We start from the raw sequence: 17,960 nt of genomic DNA, 5'->3' as shown, positions 1-17,960 counted from the left end.
CAGCCACAGGCGCTTTTGTCCCCCTGGGCAGTGGCACTAGGGTCCCTCGTCTTCGCCCTGCCGATTTGCTTCAACTTGGGGGGAGATCAGCGTAGTTCCTGCGACTTAAGGGCCCAGGCTCGGAGGAGCTTCTGGCGAGTGAGTCTACTCACTACACCATCTTGACCACGCCTATGTCCACTCTTTAGACATAAAAGAATAAAGGGACTATCTGAGTAGGAGTACTGGATTTAATACTTTGAATAACATTTATTGACAGTAAAAAATATTTGTGCTATTCTGTGGTTTCAGCCAGCCAAACTGTTTTGTTTAATTTGTAGAGCTTATGATGTCTTCCTCCAGATTGTTTCTCTTTTGATTGACCTAAACACCTACTGAAAGTCTCGAAACTTGTGGGTTTGCCCACTAACACCACTTTGTCTTGGTAATTATTTAATGCAATCCTGTTGAACAGGTGCAAGTTAACGGTGGATAATACATTCCAAATCCAGAATAAGATTTACGACATGTTGCAGGAGAGTTCTGTGCAGAGTATGGATAGCATAGACCCCCATTCACCGTTCTGTACCCTTCTTTTGTATTGCATTGGAACTGTTGAAATTGATTCCCTTCAGTCTAAATATAAGGGTAGGACAGTAACCGTGTCCATATATTTTGGACTGTTTCATCGGCAAACTAGTATTTCTATCTTCTGTGGTTCCCTTTGATGGCAGTTTAAAAGCAACATTTACATGTGCACCATACAAGAAATGTGTGTTTCTTTCCATGGGAAATTGTACTATAGTGTTTCTTAGGCCTCCAGTTTCTATATGCTTCTCCCAGAATGCATGATTGTTAAAAATAACACCAGACTAATCTGGCCCATCTTAAAAATGTGATCTAAAATCATTTTAACAGGGAATCTGCATTATTGTATGAATATCTGAATCATTGACCTCATCGTGGTGTTGTGCAGATGGCAGCAGAGAACGTGACAGTTTTCGGGTTGACCACCAAGAGTAATTAAAACGACTTTTCATGGAATTTATTTAGTCAGTTTGTTCACAGTGGCTCTGAAATTGAGATACAAAGAGTAAAAGAATGTTGCCTGGTTACGTGAAAGCTAGAACAAGTGAACTTCTAGTAATGCATTAGCTATGTAAATACTTTAAGTTGAAGGTAGATGTGAGGTTGAAGGAGATTTTGCAGGATATGCAATTAAATGTCTTGTAAAAAATAAAGCAGTCTTTACAGGTTCTTTGAGTACTGTTTCGTGTTACTGTAACTCGGGCTTTTCACTTAGGATTGTGTAACTGGAGTTGTTTAGAAAACAGATTTAGTTGGAATTCCATTTAGATCTGAACAGCTTTGTAAGTCAAATCCTGAACACTTAAACCCACTTGTTGATCTGGTGCATCTCATTTTCCAAATGAGCCTGTTAACGTTTGACTTATGTGCATAGGTTTGCCTTCATTCCCCTTCCCAGGACAGAATATGATCCGGGGTCGTGGGGGTGCCCCCAGGATGGGCCTGAGAAGAGGTGGCGTCCGTGGTCGTGGAGGCCCTGGCCGAGGTACACTTGGTAGAGGAGGTCCTGCTGGGCGTGGAGGAATTGGAGGAAGAGGTTGGTATTAAGACTTTCTCTCCTTTAGAAGGTGAATTGCATTATGTGCACAACATGTAGCTTCAAGGCTGCTTGCATGTTCTGTGGCTGCTTAAATTGGCTTTTATATGCTGTCTGTCATGCTGAAGATTCAGTTGTGCAGTATAGGGTGCTACAAAGGTTTATTGTGAAGCAGTAGCATCTGATGCTAGCTGTCTGAGGGCTGACGGTGCCCACTGCTATGGTTCTTATCACCAAAACCCTGGATGTTGTAGTTTATGGAAGTTAGTTCTGAGGAGCTGTTCATAGATCAAGAAGGTGAATTATACAGGTTGTCAATATACGATCTTGCATTACTTCAGGATTTATAAACTGTGTAGTTGTGATCCCACTAATGTTTACTATCCAAGGATGTCATAGGCCCTTTAGACTGCAAGGTACAGCCAGTCCCACTTTGAACTTTGAAACCTAGGAACCATGTTTACATATAATCCTAGTTTTGAAAGAAATGGTGCTGTTTACTAGCTTGACACCGTGACTACTTCCAAACGCATGTAAAATAAAGATCTTAGAGTGGATGCTAGGATGGGCTGCTTTATTAAAACATGCACGTTTTTGGCTCATCTCTTGCGCTCAGTGCATTGATACAGGTATGCACCATTTGGGGGAATGGCTTTGTATAAAAAAATATGGACCTATAGGAGGGGGGTTTCAAATAATTAAGAGCCCACCGTAAGAGAATCTGCAGCGTGAGAACGTAATAACACCAATGGATGTTCATGTAGAATAGTTACTTTGCTGCATAATTCAACATGTCTAATCAACCAATAATGAGGCATTACTGTTCTAATGTTCTTTTCTCTTTTTTTCTTTTTTTATTGTTTGGTCTTACCATCATAGTCTTGTATCTGTAAATTCACAAACGACAACTAATAATCTGGCAAACTGCCACCACGTGACTGTATTAGGTTTTGAATAACTAACACAGCCCAAGTAGGTGAGCCTTGCAATGGCTTGTTTTACTTTGAGCAATATTAATACCCCCAAACGCAAACGGACATATACTTAACTTCATCCAAACCTTACTACACTATCGGGTATCCAGATCAGTGGCTTCCATAGTTACAATCCACTAAGGTGTGCTACCAATGTTGCTGTCCGATCTTAGGAGGCGTTTTAAAGGGAAAGTGCGTTTGTTTCAGTTGCTTTAACGTCTGCTTGCAAATAGAGCATGAATCACGTAAATTAATGGTTAAAATGCAATTGCTTCGAAATACATAAAAGGAATTCCTTTTTCATCCATCTTCTTGCATTGGGAGTAAAATACCTCCGCTTCAAAATTCTTCTATGGAACCTCTGAAGAGGGGGATTGCAGAACTAAATCTGAAGGGCATCCTGCTATTCTAAACCCACACATAAATATTCTGGTGAAAGTGTTTCATAAACTTATTGAATGCAAATATGCATTGTTGTGCAATATTCTACATGATGCTGTTTTCAGGGCTGTGTACTTTCCAAATATAGCATTAATAACAAGCATTGGGTATAAACAAGTCTCCTTGTTATCGGAACAACATTTTATTTTCCAGAATTCATTTACTGTTACATTTCTGCTTTAATGATGTCTAAATCTCTGCCACCATTTGGGTGTTTGGAACGCATACATCTGCATTGTTTCTTTAGAGTGAGGCTAGAGGTTGAAGGATCTATTGCAATCGGCAACTAGAAAAGCTCGCAAGGATTGGGAGACTTGCTCATCCCTCCTTGTTCTTTCAAATTTTAGTGTGGAGAAAGGATATTGTGTATTTACTGTAGAGAGCAGGCAGAACAACAAGAACATAAGGTTTTAGACAGGGTTAGTGTGGATATTTAATCACTGTGGAAGAAGAGATCAATTCTATGATCAGAGTTGTGAATATGGCAGGTAACAATGCATTTCAAGGTTAACCATGAAGAAAAAGGAGAGTAGAGAGATAGGATCATCTTTGTTCCCTAAGTGAGTTATTCAAAGTCAGATTCTCTCACTGTCTGTCTGCCACTTTGAGGTAAAACGTGTGCCAATACTGCGATGAGCATTTTTTACTCCAGTATTGCAACTTCCTTAGGTTCACTTCCTTCAATCATTCCAGTCATCGAGATTGGAGTCCCCGGTACCATACAATAGCAATGCAATGTTAAAGATGTATGAAGGTCCTAGGCCCTTCAATTCTGCAACCTATCCTAGTCCATTTAAAAAGACACCAAACTAAGACTTCCTCCAATGAGGCAGCTTTGTGCTCTAGAACACTCCCTCTCCTCAGTTATTTCCTACTTGAATACTTTCAAGAAATATTTTAATATCTTGGTGCTGTGAAAGTATTTACCTTTTTGCCCATGTTTTTCCTCCTAAATCTGACTGTCTTCATTTTAAACCTCATGTCCGACAAGGAAAAGAAGTCTCTTCTTAGGCTGCAATACCTGCAGTAAAAAGAGACTTCACTCTGAAGACACTCACCAAGGCTGCATTTATTGCCTTTACCCAGATCATTCTGCCAAGGACTATTAGGTATGGCATACCTTTTCAACCAAAACTTTGAAGGAGAAAGAAAGGATGCTGATTTGGCTTCAGAAGCTCAAGACCAGAAAAGAGTCAGTTTCTGACTGTTAGTGAAGATTCCTCTCCGTCCTCTAGAAGATTTCATAAGAGGGAGACACCCCATTCCTGATAGTCCATTGAGCAGCCTAAGAAGCCTCAAAAAAGACCTCTCATGGACTTACAAGGGCCACAATTCTTCAGAATCTCCTCACAAATACAAGTTTTCTTCCAAAAAGGAGACAAAAAACACTGAGGGACTGGAGCTTGCCTCTGGAGTGTTCTAGGGGGCAAAGCAGCCTGATTGAGAGTAATCGAAGTTTGGTCTCTTGTTTAAATAGAATGATTGGTTGCAAAATTCAAGTGCCTAGGTCCTTCACGCTCTGGTATTAACATTGCATTACTATTGTGTGGTGCCAGAGACTCCCATCTCAACGACTGGCCTTGATCCAAGCATATAAATCTATGAAAGATTCCAATAGTGGAGAGCTACCTGTAACTGTAAGTAGCTTATTTTCTTCTTTGGAGTTGCATTGGGATGTGTTGATACATTTCATTTATCTGCCTGGTGGTCTGTGCTCGGCACAAATATAGTTTTGCTATGTGATTGATAGAAAAAAGATGTGTAGAGGGAAAAGGTTGCCATCCATTGACCTGGAGGTGCAAGGGTAGGTTCTAGGTTCCCAGTTGTAAAGACACTTTGTTTATAATATATGGAATATATCCGAGGTAGACATATTCTTTTTCAGCTGTCTGGCTAAACCCAGCATTCAAAGAACAGTTAATGCTGATGTATGGCAGACGGAATTGATTGTTGTGGATCCATCGGACCATAAATGGCCACTACAGCTGGGTCAGTTCTGTGCTACTTAATGAATTTGATCACTTCAATTTGTCTTAGTTGATACTTAAGCATGAGTGCATAGGACCTTTGACACTTTTTTACCATGTTGGTTTGGAGCCTCATTACGTGCTTACAGTATTGATTTTTCTCACTAGCCAGTTTAGATGCTTTTTAATTGACCCAATTGTTGCTTATTAATGTATTATGCTATTGTAACTCTTTACATGCTTTGGCTATTCATGCTTATTAATGTGTGCAGTCTTTCGGGATCTTTACTGGGTGGGCCAGTTGATTCTCACAGTGAGGTACTGTTAATGTGTTGGCTATCATTCATGGGGATAAGCGTACTCATTCCTATCGGGGGCATAGATCCTCCTCAAGGTTCAAGTCCATTGATGCTTTGACATTGGACCACCAAATGCCAAAATACCAGAGATTCAATAAAATAAGGGTGGGAGGGTCCAATGGTGCTAGTTAATGGATAATTTTAGTTTGTCTGACATCGAATAGTGCTTACAACAAACACAACCTCTAAAAGTAAATGGCAGCAGTTAACATGGCATCTTAGCTTTAACTCCCACAACTGAATTGTGTGTGAAGGGCAACAAGCATATAGATATGTATTGGTGTGGGTGGATGTGTGTTTTCTCTTCAAAATCCCTTGCCCAAAGTCATTGGTTTCCTTTAAAATCCTTAAACCTAGAGCACCTTTTGACCACGTATGCTTCTTCTCCCTGGTCTGTAAAGCCTGTGATGGACCTCTTCATCCTTGTATGGTAACAAATGCAGCCACCACCTAATCTACTCAAACAACTGTCCTATGAATCAAGATCCATCATTATTGTATGCACTCCCAGCACACTACTCTCCGAATGTATTGGAAGTGAAGAAGAGGTACATATACTTAACAACATTTTCATACTTTTCCTCTACCCTATACAAAAACTAGCCAAATCGATAATGTATCAATAGTGGTAGCTAGATGGGAATGATCTTTTTAAATGCCATTCGATTCTTACATGAACTTTGTAAGGAATGGTATTAGAAATGTTCTTGGGCCATAAACAAAGAGGTAAACTTTACAGCCAAGTGAACTTCAGATGCAGCGGCTGTATGCTGAATGATATTGCCATGAACTGCCTATAAACATTTAATGCCCATCAAAAAAATCAAATCTGGCATTCACTTTTTTCTATTTATCCAATTCTGCCTAAGGTAGGTATAAAACCGGAGCAAATGAAGGCAGCAACATCATGGTGGCATGCTCCAGGAGAATACTTTATAATGACAGAATAATTAGGTGACCAAACAGTTTAGAGCATCGTAAGAGGAGCAGATGTGTGCCTTCAAATATTATCTCTATAGTGCAGTTACCAGTGTCACTGCTAATACAGAACGAACGTTGCCTTGATACCTCGGACTACAACAATTCCTAATAGAGAATTTTTGGAATCCTTAAATACATTTGTCTTTATCCTTGAATCTTTCTTGGCAAAAACTGCAAGATAATAATGGTCTTGTATTGGCAATGCTCTGCTTGGCATGTCCGCTTTGGAAAACGTGATAATATAAACAGCAGATTTAGGCATGTCATGTGGGGGTCCTGTCCACATGTGAGGATGTGAGACAATCCTGGATGGAATGCCTTTTTAGGTTTAGCCTGGGCAGCGCATGCGCTACTGCAGGGCATGCAGTAGTGGAGTATGGCTTTGAAGCCTTGCCCACTCTCTGCCCATATTTTTAACTGACTTGGGTCATTGTCCTTCGTAAACACTGGCTTTAGAGTAGTTAGTGTTCTTGTTAGTCCCTCCTTGTTACCGCTTTGTTTGCATTTACCTTCCATAACGACTGGACCTTATACAGGTGTTACATGCACTGCTTTATAAGTCGGTGAGCACTATTTTATTCAATGCGCTTCCCCTATTCCAGCCTCCACCTAGCCGCACGAAGCCAATTTTTGTTTTAATTTCTGCTAATGGCGGTCGGCTTTAACTATAGTGGCTGCTGTTTTTTTATTTATTTTAGCAGCGCGGACGGTATTTAGTCTACTAGCACCCATGTGGCACTTACACATTCATAGAGGCTTCGCCCCTTTCTTTACACAAACCGTACGCAGCCAATATTAAAATGAGTGGCATGGGCACTTTTACTAAAAAGAAATCTGTTTGTCAACTTGATAAACAGATAGTTTTCTTTTTGTCAAAGCCCCTATGTCATGGTTTCACTTAAATGTCAGACATGCCCCTTTCTTTAAACGTGGCTTGTTTTAAGGAAGGGTCACAGCCTTCATAAATGTGAAAGTGCCCCATGGGCACCGATTTTAAAAATAAAAAAAAAATTAATTGCAGTGCAAAAGGTCTTGCATTTACAGGAGTTTAAGCTGTTGCATTGCCAATATCTTAAACTCTCGTTAATGCGAGACCTATTGCATTGCAATGCTTGTTTTGGTGAAGCTACTGGTAAATTATGCAAACTGCCTTTTGGTGTAAAACTATCTGTTCGAGGCATGTGAGCTGTAGATCACATGCTTTGCATAGCCTGCCATCTCTCCTCCTTTGGGTGATAGTGCGCATGGGCATCAACTCGATTGTGTGAATTGCGGCGCTCCGGTTCAACAGTTTATCGGGTTCCCCTCGACACACAATCCACTACCCTCAATGGTATTGTTTCTCCATCGCGTTATCCATTCTCCGCATATTGTTTGGATTCAAAGTCTTTGATCACAAAACTCGTGGAGGGCCATTGGGCCTACCCGCGTCTGGCTCGCTAGCAGTCAATGGAACGGACTCCATTCAAACTCTGTCCCAGGTTTCGTGCTAAGTTTCCACCCACTGACTTGCACGAAGTGTGCAACTTGTGTGCTTGTAACATGACGAACAGGACTGCGACGCGTGCCGATCATTTCAATCTAATAAGACGCTCCATGATAGCCAGGCTTGACGTCGCGAAATGCAACAACAAAGTGGCTCCACACTGGACATCTTCAGGTGAAGATTCCTTTCCAGAATAGTTTCACGCTCAAGGAGCTGAAGAGTAAGCAGAACACATCTCCGTGTCTGAGGCCAAGGCTGACTCCGTCATGGAAGAACAGGAGCAAGTTACATCGGGTCAGCGTACCGTGATTACAGATACCCCCTTGTCCCAGCACTTGCCAAAGAAAAAGGCTCCAGTCCTTCCTCTGCCCTTGGACCAAGGTCGGCACTGAGGAAAAGTTTCGGACGCCCCGCACTCTGTCCTGGTGCCCAAACACAATGCAAAGCCTTCCTGCTCAGGATCGAGTCGGACACATGCCGGTGCCAAACAGAAACAGTCGTCGAAGAATGTTGTTGTTGCCATCCCCTCGCTTCCGAAGAGTAACTTTTCGGAGCCGAAAACTTCGGAGCCAAATTTATTTACGCTGAACATCCTTAATGACTGGAACCCAATCTCCACTGAGGACACCATCCGCCTGATGAACTCCATCCACTCAGGATCCCCCACAGACCCATGCCCTCACCACATCTTCAACAAAGCAGATTCCATCATAGCACCACACCTCCGAGACGTCATCAACTGCTCCCTCAACTCCGCCACCTTCCCGGAAAGCTGGAAACACGCCGAACTCAGCGCCCTTCTGAAAAAACCCACAGCTGACCCCACCAAACTCAAAAACTACCGCCCCATCTCGCTCCTTCCATTCCCGGCCAAAGTCATCGAGAAAGCTGTCAACAACCAGCTCGTCGCCTTCCTCGAAACCAACAAATCCCTCGACTCCTCACAGTCCGGCTTCCGAGCCAAACACAGCACTGAGACCGCACTCATCGCAGCAACAGACAACATTCAAACTCTACTGGACAATGGAGACACAGTCGCCCTCATCCTCCTCGACCTCTCCGCAGCCTTCGACACAGTCTGTCATAGCACCCTATTACAACGCCTCAGAAACATCGGAATCCAAGGAAAAGCACTGGAATGGATCACCTCGTTCCTTGCCGGAAGAACTCGGAGAGTCCGCCTCCCACCATTCAAGTCTGAGGCCACTGAGTCATTTGCGGCGTGCCACAAGGATTTTTCACTCAGCCCCACCCTCTTCAACGTATACATGAGCCCCCTCGCGGCCATCGCACGCCAACACAACCTCAACATCATCTCCTACGCTGATGACACTCAACTAATCCTCTCTCTCACCAAAGACCCTAACACCGCCAAAACCAACCTACATGAAGGAATGAAAGAAGTAGCTCAGTGGATGAAGCACAGCCGTCTGAAACTGAATTCAGACAAAACAGAAGTCCTTATCTTAGGTACCTCCGCCTGGGACGACTCTTGGTGGCCAGAGGCCCTTGGAAAAGCACCCATCCCGACGGACCACGCACGGAACCTGGGCGTCATCCTGGACTCATCACTCTCGATGACCAGACAAGTCAACGCCGTTTCATCATCTTGCTTCAACATTCTTCGCATGCTCAAAAAAACATTCCGCTGGATCCCCACCGAAACTAGAAAAACGGTCACCCACGCACTGGTTACAAGCCGCCTGGACTGCGGAAACACCCTATACGCCGGTACGACCGCAAAACTTCAGAAAAAACTCCAACGCATCCAGAACGCATCAGCCAGACTCGTACTAGACATCCCGCGTAAAGAACACATTTCTGGTCACCTGAAAAACCACCACTGGCTTCCCGTCAATAAGAGGATAACATTCCGCCTCCTAACCCACGCACACAAAGCACTTTACGAACTTGGCCCCGAATGCCTCAACACACGACTTTCCTTCTACACCCCCTCCCGCCAGCTACGCTCTTCCAGCCAAGCCCTTGCTGCTGTACCTCGCATCAACAAAACCACCATGGGAGGAAGATCCTTCTCCTACCTGGCAGCGAAAACCTGGAACTCACTTCCCATTCACCTTCGCCTCACTCAGAACCACCCAGCAATCAGAAAGCAACTTAAAACCTGGATATTCGACAAATAATTCCCCTCCCTTCCTCAAGCGCCTTGAGACCCTCTGGGTATGTAGCGCGCTATATAAATTATTTGAATTGAATTGGCAACTACGGTGCCTAAAGGAAAAAACTACCATCAAAAGAACCTCGTTTTGATGTTCTGCCTGCAAACACAGATCCGAAACCAAAAGAACTGCTCATCCGTCTAGACACTGGCCATATTCACGTTAAACTACCAGAAAAGAGAATGGGCCTACAGGAGGACTACCACATTCCTTTAAAGCGCAAGAATGTTGCTACTAACCCTTCCCCTCCTTACATTGCACCTCTTTCACCCACTAACCCAAATTTGCTTATCACACTCACAAATTCTCCACAACCACTATCGCCTGATCCACAAGATGAGGGGGATGGGGGTGAAGATAGGCCACAGGACATTAATGACCCATGGGAGGACTAGGACACAGATCCTAACACTGACAATGATCCGGATCTATACCCTTCCAAACCCTCACCACCCAACGACAACATAGGGTATATAGAACTACTTAATAGGCTGCTCATTACCATTGGGTTGAATTACACAAGGCGGCTCTTGAGGAGGATTTCTTGTTCGAAACTTTAAGTTCCTCTCAGAGATCTACTCAAACATTACCTATGCTTAAACATGCGGACAACATTTTTAAAGACCCTGTGTGGGCAAGAATGATTATGCCCAGGGTAGAGAAAGTACAAGCCAGCACCTACTGACCCCACTTACATCAAGGGTAAATGTAAATTGATACTTGTATAGCGCACTACTCACCCGCAAGGGTCTCAAGGTGCTTGTACGAATACCGCTGTGGAACCCGTCCTGGCTTTCCCTGTGAGGCGTCCACTCCTGGGCACCCCCAGGGTGGAGGCCAGGCATCCTTAGCGTTGTGGGGGCCGTTGTAGAGATTAAGCAAGCTATTGCTCAGAGTTGCAGAGTGGGACTCTATGATTAGAATAGGCACCGAGGCGAGAATTATCAGGTCCGTGGAATTTTGAGCCCAAGACCCGCCGAGGCGGGGAATTGAACCCTGGTCCCAGGCTAGACCTCTGCATCAGGGTCTGCCGCTCTAACCATTGAGCCACACTTCTCCGCAGGGTCAGCTTCCATTTCCATCTTGTAGTTTCCAACATTCGCAAGAAAGCAAATTCACAAACCACAGGTGAGGCCCCTCCTCTTGATAAAGAATCAAAATTAATTGAAGCCTCGGGCAAAGGAGTAGCATCACAAGCAGCCAATTATTGGTGAATTGCAAATGTACAGCTCAATTAGCTCGCTATGACAGAGCTAATTACGATGAGCTAGAAAAATTAATGCAGTTTCTGCCCGACGAGCACAAAACAAAGGCCAATGACCTCATTCGGGGGGGGGGGGTAAATGAATCACTAATAAAGACACTGAGGTCGCCAAGTCCATGGGGGCTTTGCAATTACCTTACAATAGGGGATCCTTTTGTCACTCCTTTTACAGGGGTGGCTCCAAAAACATTTCACAAGAAAATCCCTCCTCCTCTTACAAGGACAATAATGAATCTCCCAGGTTACTTTAGAAGTGGATTTAGAGGTAACAGTAAGGGAAGAGGCAGAGGCAACTCAATACGCACTTCCCCTGCAAACACCAAACAGTGACTTCCTTCTGCTACCCCTGATCATTCCACTCCTGTCTGGGGACGTCTCTTCCAATTTCTACCCGTCTGGAATACAATCACCTCAGACATATGAGTTCTACAAATTATCCAATATGGTTACGGCCTGGAACTTAAACACTCCCCCAAACATTTCTCCAAGGTCACACGCAATGTCGCAAGAACCTCTCAACCTTCGCAATTGAGAAGTTCTCTCCCTGTTAGAAAAAGAAGCTATAGAACCAGCCCCATTACAATATCAAGGGGCTGGTGTATACTCCCTGTACTTCTTAATTCCCAAGAAAGACTGCCCTCTCAGGCCTATACTAGACCTCCGAGACCTGAATCTATACATTCAATCGAATCACTTTCATATGGTAATACTCCAACAAGTGCTCCCGCTCCTTCAACAAGGCGACTTTCTGGACTTAAAGGACGCCTACTTCCACATCTCTATACACCCTGATCACTGCAAATACCTCAGGTTTGTGATAGCGGTCCAACTTTATCAATTCAAGGTGCTCCCATTCGCAGTCTCTACCGCACCAAGGGTTTTCACCAAATGCCTGGCAGTAGTCGCAGCTCATCTACGAAGACAACACGATCATGGCTTCCCATACTTAGACGACTGGCTTATAAAAGCCAGCTCGCAACAAAGCGGCCTACGACACACTCTAAAAACAGTGAAGCTGCTTCACAATCTTGGATTCACAGTAAATCTGTCCAAGTTCCATCTCCAACCCTCCAACACACAAGCGTACTTAGGAGCCACTCTAGATACACAAGGCTCTGGCCTACCCCAATCCAGCCAGAATCCTCAACATACAGACTCTACTATGTCAGTTTCAGCGTCAACACTCCTTGCCAGCTCCAGTGTTCATGCAGTTACTAGGGATGATGGCGTCTTGCATCCTAATAGTACCTTATGCAAGACTTCAAATGCATCCCCTTCAGGGATGCTTAGCACGTCAGTGTAACCAGTCTCTGCGTCAGTTATCAGATCTAGTGTTGGTGGAAGGCCGCACTCATCGCTCTCTGCAGTCATGGAATCCACAAAACCTTTTCAAAGGGCAGCCCTTCATCGACCCGGTTCCACAGACAGTGCTAGCAGCAGGCGCATCGCTCTCTGGTTGGGGAGCTCCTCTCCAAACTCTCTCAATTCAGGGCATGTGGAGCCTGCCGCAAAAGCATCTTCACAATCATCTAGAGCTTCTAGCGATTTTTTTTCTAGCGCTCAAAGCATTTCAAGTTCATCTAGTAGGCAAAGCTGTCCTGATACATACAGACAACATGACAGCAATGTACTACATACAGAAAGGGGGGGACACATTCTCCCCAGCTGTCACAACTAGCACTGACCATCTGGAGGTGGGCCAAAAGTCACAAAATGTATCTCCTCTCAGAAAGCCTTCCAGAAGTAGACCATCAAATAGCCGATCTACTCAGTCGACAAAGACAACAGATCCACAAGTGGGAACTCCGCCCTAGAGTTTTCCTCCCATTCTTTCAGATGTGGGGCTTCTTGCACATAGATCTGTTCGCCACACACCTAAACGCAAAATGTCCAAGCTTCACATTGTTATCCATACCCATTGTCCCGAGGCAATGCACTATGGATGAATTGATCAGGGATATTTGCCTATGCTTTTCCGCCTCTACCACTCATTCCATGAGTGGTTCGAAAGCTCAGACAGGCGTCCCTGACACTAATCCTAGTTGCTCCCACATGGGCCCATCAACCCTGATTCACCACCCTGTTGGAGCTCTCATTAGTTCCTCACCAAAAACTACATCTTGCACCCAATCTTTTCACGCCGAGCAGTAGAGAAATAAGACATCCAGATCCCAGTTATCTCAACCTTGCAATCTGACACCGGAAGTCTTAGTTTGGCTACCTCAGTCTTCCGCCAGACTGCATGAACATTATCAGAGAGGCTAGACGTCCTACCACAAGGGCTTGCTATGCAGCAAAGTGAAAGCGATTTGTGATTTATTGTAATAACAATCCAATCAACCCGCTTGATGCTTCAGTTCACAACATTATATGCTATTTACTACATCTACAGCGTTCAAATTTAGTGTACACATCCAGATGCTTACATCTTGCTGCAATAGCTGCATACTTCAAAATAAAAGTCTCTCTTCTGAGTGCCTGTCATTAAGGCACTTATGGAAGGACTTAAGAGTCATTCCCCAAGACTTGCACCTGCTCCAGTGTGGAATCTCAATATTGTCCTCACCAGAATGATGGGTCCACCCTTTGAGCCATTGCACAGATGGGACCTGCAATTTCTCACTTGGAAGGTAGTTTTTCTCATAACTATCACATTACTGAAGAGAGAAGGTGAGCTTCAGGCACTAACCATAGAAGAACTATTTTTACAAGTACACCAAAACAAAGTGGTTCTTTGGCCTAACCCTACATTTCTACCCAAGGTAATTTCTGCCTTTCATATCAACCAATCTGTTGAGTTGCCTGTGTTCTTCCCTCAACCAGATTATGTGGCAGGACGTGCTCTACACACCAGACGTTAAAACTGCTTGGCCACACTAGCTTGCTGTCTTGCTAACACATCTACACAATAGTGTTTTGTGAATGTGTGAGGTGTAGACCCATGTCGCAGCTTTTCAGATGTCCTCTATGGGGATATTTCCTAAGAAGCCCCTAGTTAGCGGGTGGAGTGCGTTCTAGGGGCAATTGTTAATGATTGTTTTGCTTTTGCATAACATGTCTGAATGCATTTGACTATCCTCTGTCCAATACCCGATTTTGATATGGGATTGCCTTTATGAAGTGGAGCGAAAGACATTTTTTTTCGTCATACGGAAAGGTTTTGTCCTTTCTATATAATAGAGTAATGCTCTTTTACGTGCACTATTTCAAACTACTGCAACAGCTACGGGTTAGCCACCGCTTTGCGAGGTTACTGCTATATAGTCTATGCAAAGCATATGATCTACAGCTCACATGCCTCGAACGGAAAATGATACTTACCCAGTATACATCTATTCTTGGCATGTAGAGCTGCAGATTCACATGCGCCCACTCGGGTACCTATACCTGTTGCAGTGATATCTTACTTAGATACATACACATGGACATCTCTCTATTCTACTACTCTTACTAACTCCATTATCACCCTGTGAGGGAAAACAATCTAACAATAGAGTTGATGCCCATGCACACTATCACCGAAAGGAGAGACGGCAGGCTATGCAAAGCATGTGAATCTACAGCTTTACATGCCAAGAACAGGTGCATACTGGGTAGGTAGCATTTTCCTTTTACTTGACTATGGATTAAAAACGCTCAGAAGTGGGTCATTCACTGCATCTTCTCAAACGTTTTGGTTCTATAAAGTACTGAAAGGAATCCGAATTTTAAGAGCTAATAAAACTATACGAATTGGGACACTTTTCTTTACTTCCTCGTGGTTGTTGGAAAAACAAGCCAGTGTCTGATCCCTTATGGACACTGGCATGCTGCTGTGTGCTTCCTTAAAATACATGTGACGTTGCTAGCCTTAGGAAAAGGATACAAACCGTGTCTGACTCATTTCTAAGGCGCAGATGCATAGTTCTGTACCCCAGCAAGGAGCCATATGCTCTTTGGGATTTTAATATCCTAAGAGAAATCCACAGTGACTGGCTCTTTACTTTTTTACAGGGGCTTGTACATTTAGCTCCTCCGCTTAAATCTTTCGTTAATGTCTGCTGTGTTACTCTGGGCCTAGCAACTCCACTCCTCTGCTATCTAGAAAGTACATATCAGGACTGTAGGCCTCTGAGGATTATTCCCATTTTGCGTGCAATACGATCATACAAATACAGGGCAGATTTTTCAAAGTTATTTATATGCATGAAGGATTGTTAGGTCCCTGTCTCTATAAACAGAACCTGTCTGAGCATGTGGCATGAGTGGAATTCTGGGACCAAGGGACACGCAGATGAGAAGGAAAAAAATTGGGGATCTGTGCAAAATGTGAACTTCAGTATATGTACACAGAGCATAACAAAAAACAGTCTCAACCACCAGCGCAAGAAATGAAGGACCATGTACACGATGGTCCTTTCCTTTCCTGCACTGTAGGTATACATTACAAGAGTGGTGCAAGTGGGCTGAGGCTCGGGAATAAAACCGGTTTACAGTGCAACAAAAGAAGTGTGAGGCAGAAAGTAAAAGAAGGCAGGCTCCTGAATAAAGGATCACTTGAAAAACTCAGTGAACAGTGCTTTAGGAAAACAGGTTTTCCTTCTAGCATGGAAGAAGACTGTGCAGATGGCAACTTGTTCGATTTTGTCTGGTTCACCTAGTAGAGCACTTTTTCCTCTAATCTCAGCAAAAATACATTGTTGTTCGTCTGAGCTCCACCAGGGCCATTCGAACCACTCCGAACCACTGTGATGGAGAGTTCCAAAGCATAACAACTGTGTACGGTACTACTCGAAATGAAACTGCTCATTTGTTTTCAATTTATTTTTAAATGTAGATCATTGAACAATAATTAGCAAGATTGAATGTACTTATTACTTTTATCAAAAAAACTAGCGGAACGTTGCATAGTTGATTAACTGAGTGATAGTTTGTAACGTTTGCTAACCATTATCGTGTTAATTTGTTGGCACTCGTGCTAGGGTATCTAGGTCTGTTGGTGCTTTCCCAGTTTTTGTGGGTATGATAAGTCTGTGACTGCAGTCTGACTTGGTAATCATTGGTTTGTATTACAAAAATGAATTAAATGTTCCTGTTTACAGGTCGAGGTGGCTTGGCGGGCCGTGGAAGGGGTGGATTTGGTGGTCGTGGCAGAGGAAGAGGACGTGGAAGAGGAGCTGTTCGCCCTATACTGACAAGAGAGCAGCTAGACAACCAGTTGGATGCTTACATGTCTAAAACAAAGGGGTATTTGGATGCTGAGCTGGACGCTTATATGTCTCAAACGGACCCCGATGCCAATGACTGAGCTGTTCGCCTTGAAGTTAATTAAGACAAAACTAAAACTGTAGGTAGCCATCCACCTTCTTATGTGTGCTGGAAGGGTCAGCACACATACATGTGGCTTTTTATTCTACCACTCGGGTTTTAGTGTTGTCCCTGTATTTTGATACTGTATGTTTGAGACATTCTTTTTTTTTTTTAATATATATATTTTTCTTAAACCAAACCCTTCGACTGTTGTAACAGTGTTGGATGATGCCCATCTGTAATACCTGGAAGCTTTATTTTCCCATTCGGTTCGGAGACATTGGAACAGTTTAATTCCACTACGACTGGGGTTCCCTGGAAGCTTGACCCGAGCAATGCAGCTGTGGTGCTTCTGGGAAGTGCACGCTAGTACTGGAAATGCAGCATTTTTTTTGTTTGTTTTTTAAACCAGAGTTTTCCGTTTAATAATACATTTTGACTTGAATTATGATTTTTGTTTTTATTGCAATCGACATAACTGAACCCCAGCCCTGTCCAGGTGTAACATCACCAAGATGATTGCAGCATTTTCCTTCCTTTCCTATTTTGGGAGGCGACCGTTCTGTGACAGTTATTTTTATTGCATTTGCAGGACTTCATTTCCTTGACTTCTTTGGATTATGATCAAGGAGTAACTAACGCCAAAGGCACTATTCTCTCACAACCTGGCAGTGGGGCTATGGCTTTGTGTTAAACATATTTAGAAAATTGAAGGATTTGTGAATCTTGAATGACTTATCCCCAATCCCCTTTTTTGTTATGGTTTTTTTTTTTTACCCTGACCATTATATTTCAGTACCCTTTGATGGTATCCAGCTAGGTTCCCAATGTGGGGTCTGGTTGTTAGCGTTTGACAGTCAGGAGAGCTTCACTGAGTTCAATAGTTTGACCATTCTGTAACCTTTTAATATTCTCATTTGAGTTCCTGGTTTATAACAAAGAAATTCTTCTTAAATTGATACATGTTTTCCATCATTGTACATGTGATCAGAAGTATTTTTGTTGCGTGGTGGAAAACTGAGGCTCTGTCCTCTCATAGCTAACCATCACTGTCGAGTTGCATGATTGCTATGTTTTTGGTCAGAGAAATAAGTCTGTCCTGTGTTACATTTTTTCAGAAACCACTGTCCCTGAAGTCCATCTTATTCATGTGGGAAAAAAATAAATTGAATCAGAGTTTCAATATGTTAGTCAGTTGTTGTGTAGTTCATGACTTGCATGGATGGAAAGCTGTTTTTGGGGCATGTGATTTACTTTTTTTTTTACTGAATCTGTTTTAGATCTGCATATGCATTATTCAGGCATCATGAATAACGAGGCTCTATTCTAAATTACCCCACACTTTTTAATGTAGCACTGGTAAATTACTTGGCCTTTTGATGCTTTGAGCTGAAATCGGCGTTTCTTATTTATGCA

At 43.3% G+C, this 17,960-nt stretch overlaps 1 protein-coding gene across 6 annotated transcripts in view; it reads left to right on the top strand.

The window, feature by feature from the left end:
- The window catches only part of CHTOP (chromatin target of PRMT1), a 100,385-nt gene extending 82,651 nt beyond the window's left edge, over positions 1 to 17,734 (top strand). For 2 of the 6 annotated variants that reach the window (XM_086947566.1, XM_086947567.1), the window contains 2 exons: positions 1,442 to 1,603; positions 16,337 to 17,734. In XM_086947566.1, the coding sequence (XP_086803692.1) occupies positions 1,442 to 1,603; positions 16,337 to 16,542 (368 nt within the window). In that variant the 3' untranslated portion in view covers positions 16,543 to 17,734. The remainder of the gene's footprint in view (positions 1 to 1,441; positions 1,604 to 16,336) is intronic. The other 4 variants (XM_086947568.1, XM_086947569.1, XM_086947571.1 and 1 more) reach the window with 2 other exon arrangements.
- The last annotated feature ends 226 nt before the right edge of the window (positions 17,735 to 17,960 follow it).

The sequence above is a fragment of the Lissotriton vulgaris genome, chromosome 12 (genome assembly GCF_964263255.1).
Source record: "Lissotriton vulgaris chromosome 12, aLisVul1.2, whole genome shotgun sequence".
Taxonomy (NCBI): Eukaryota; Metazoa; Chordata; class Amphibia; order Caudata; family Salamandridae; genus Lissotriton; species Lissotriton vulgaris.
Note: the sequence above shows the minus strand (reverse complement) of the source record. Positions and strands in the feature narration are given on the sequence as shown.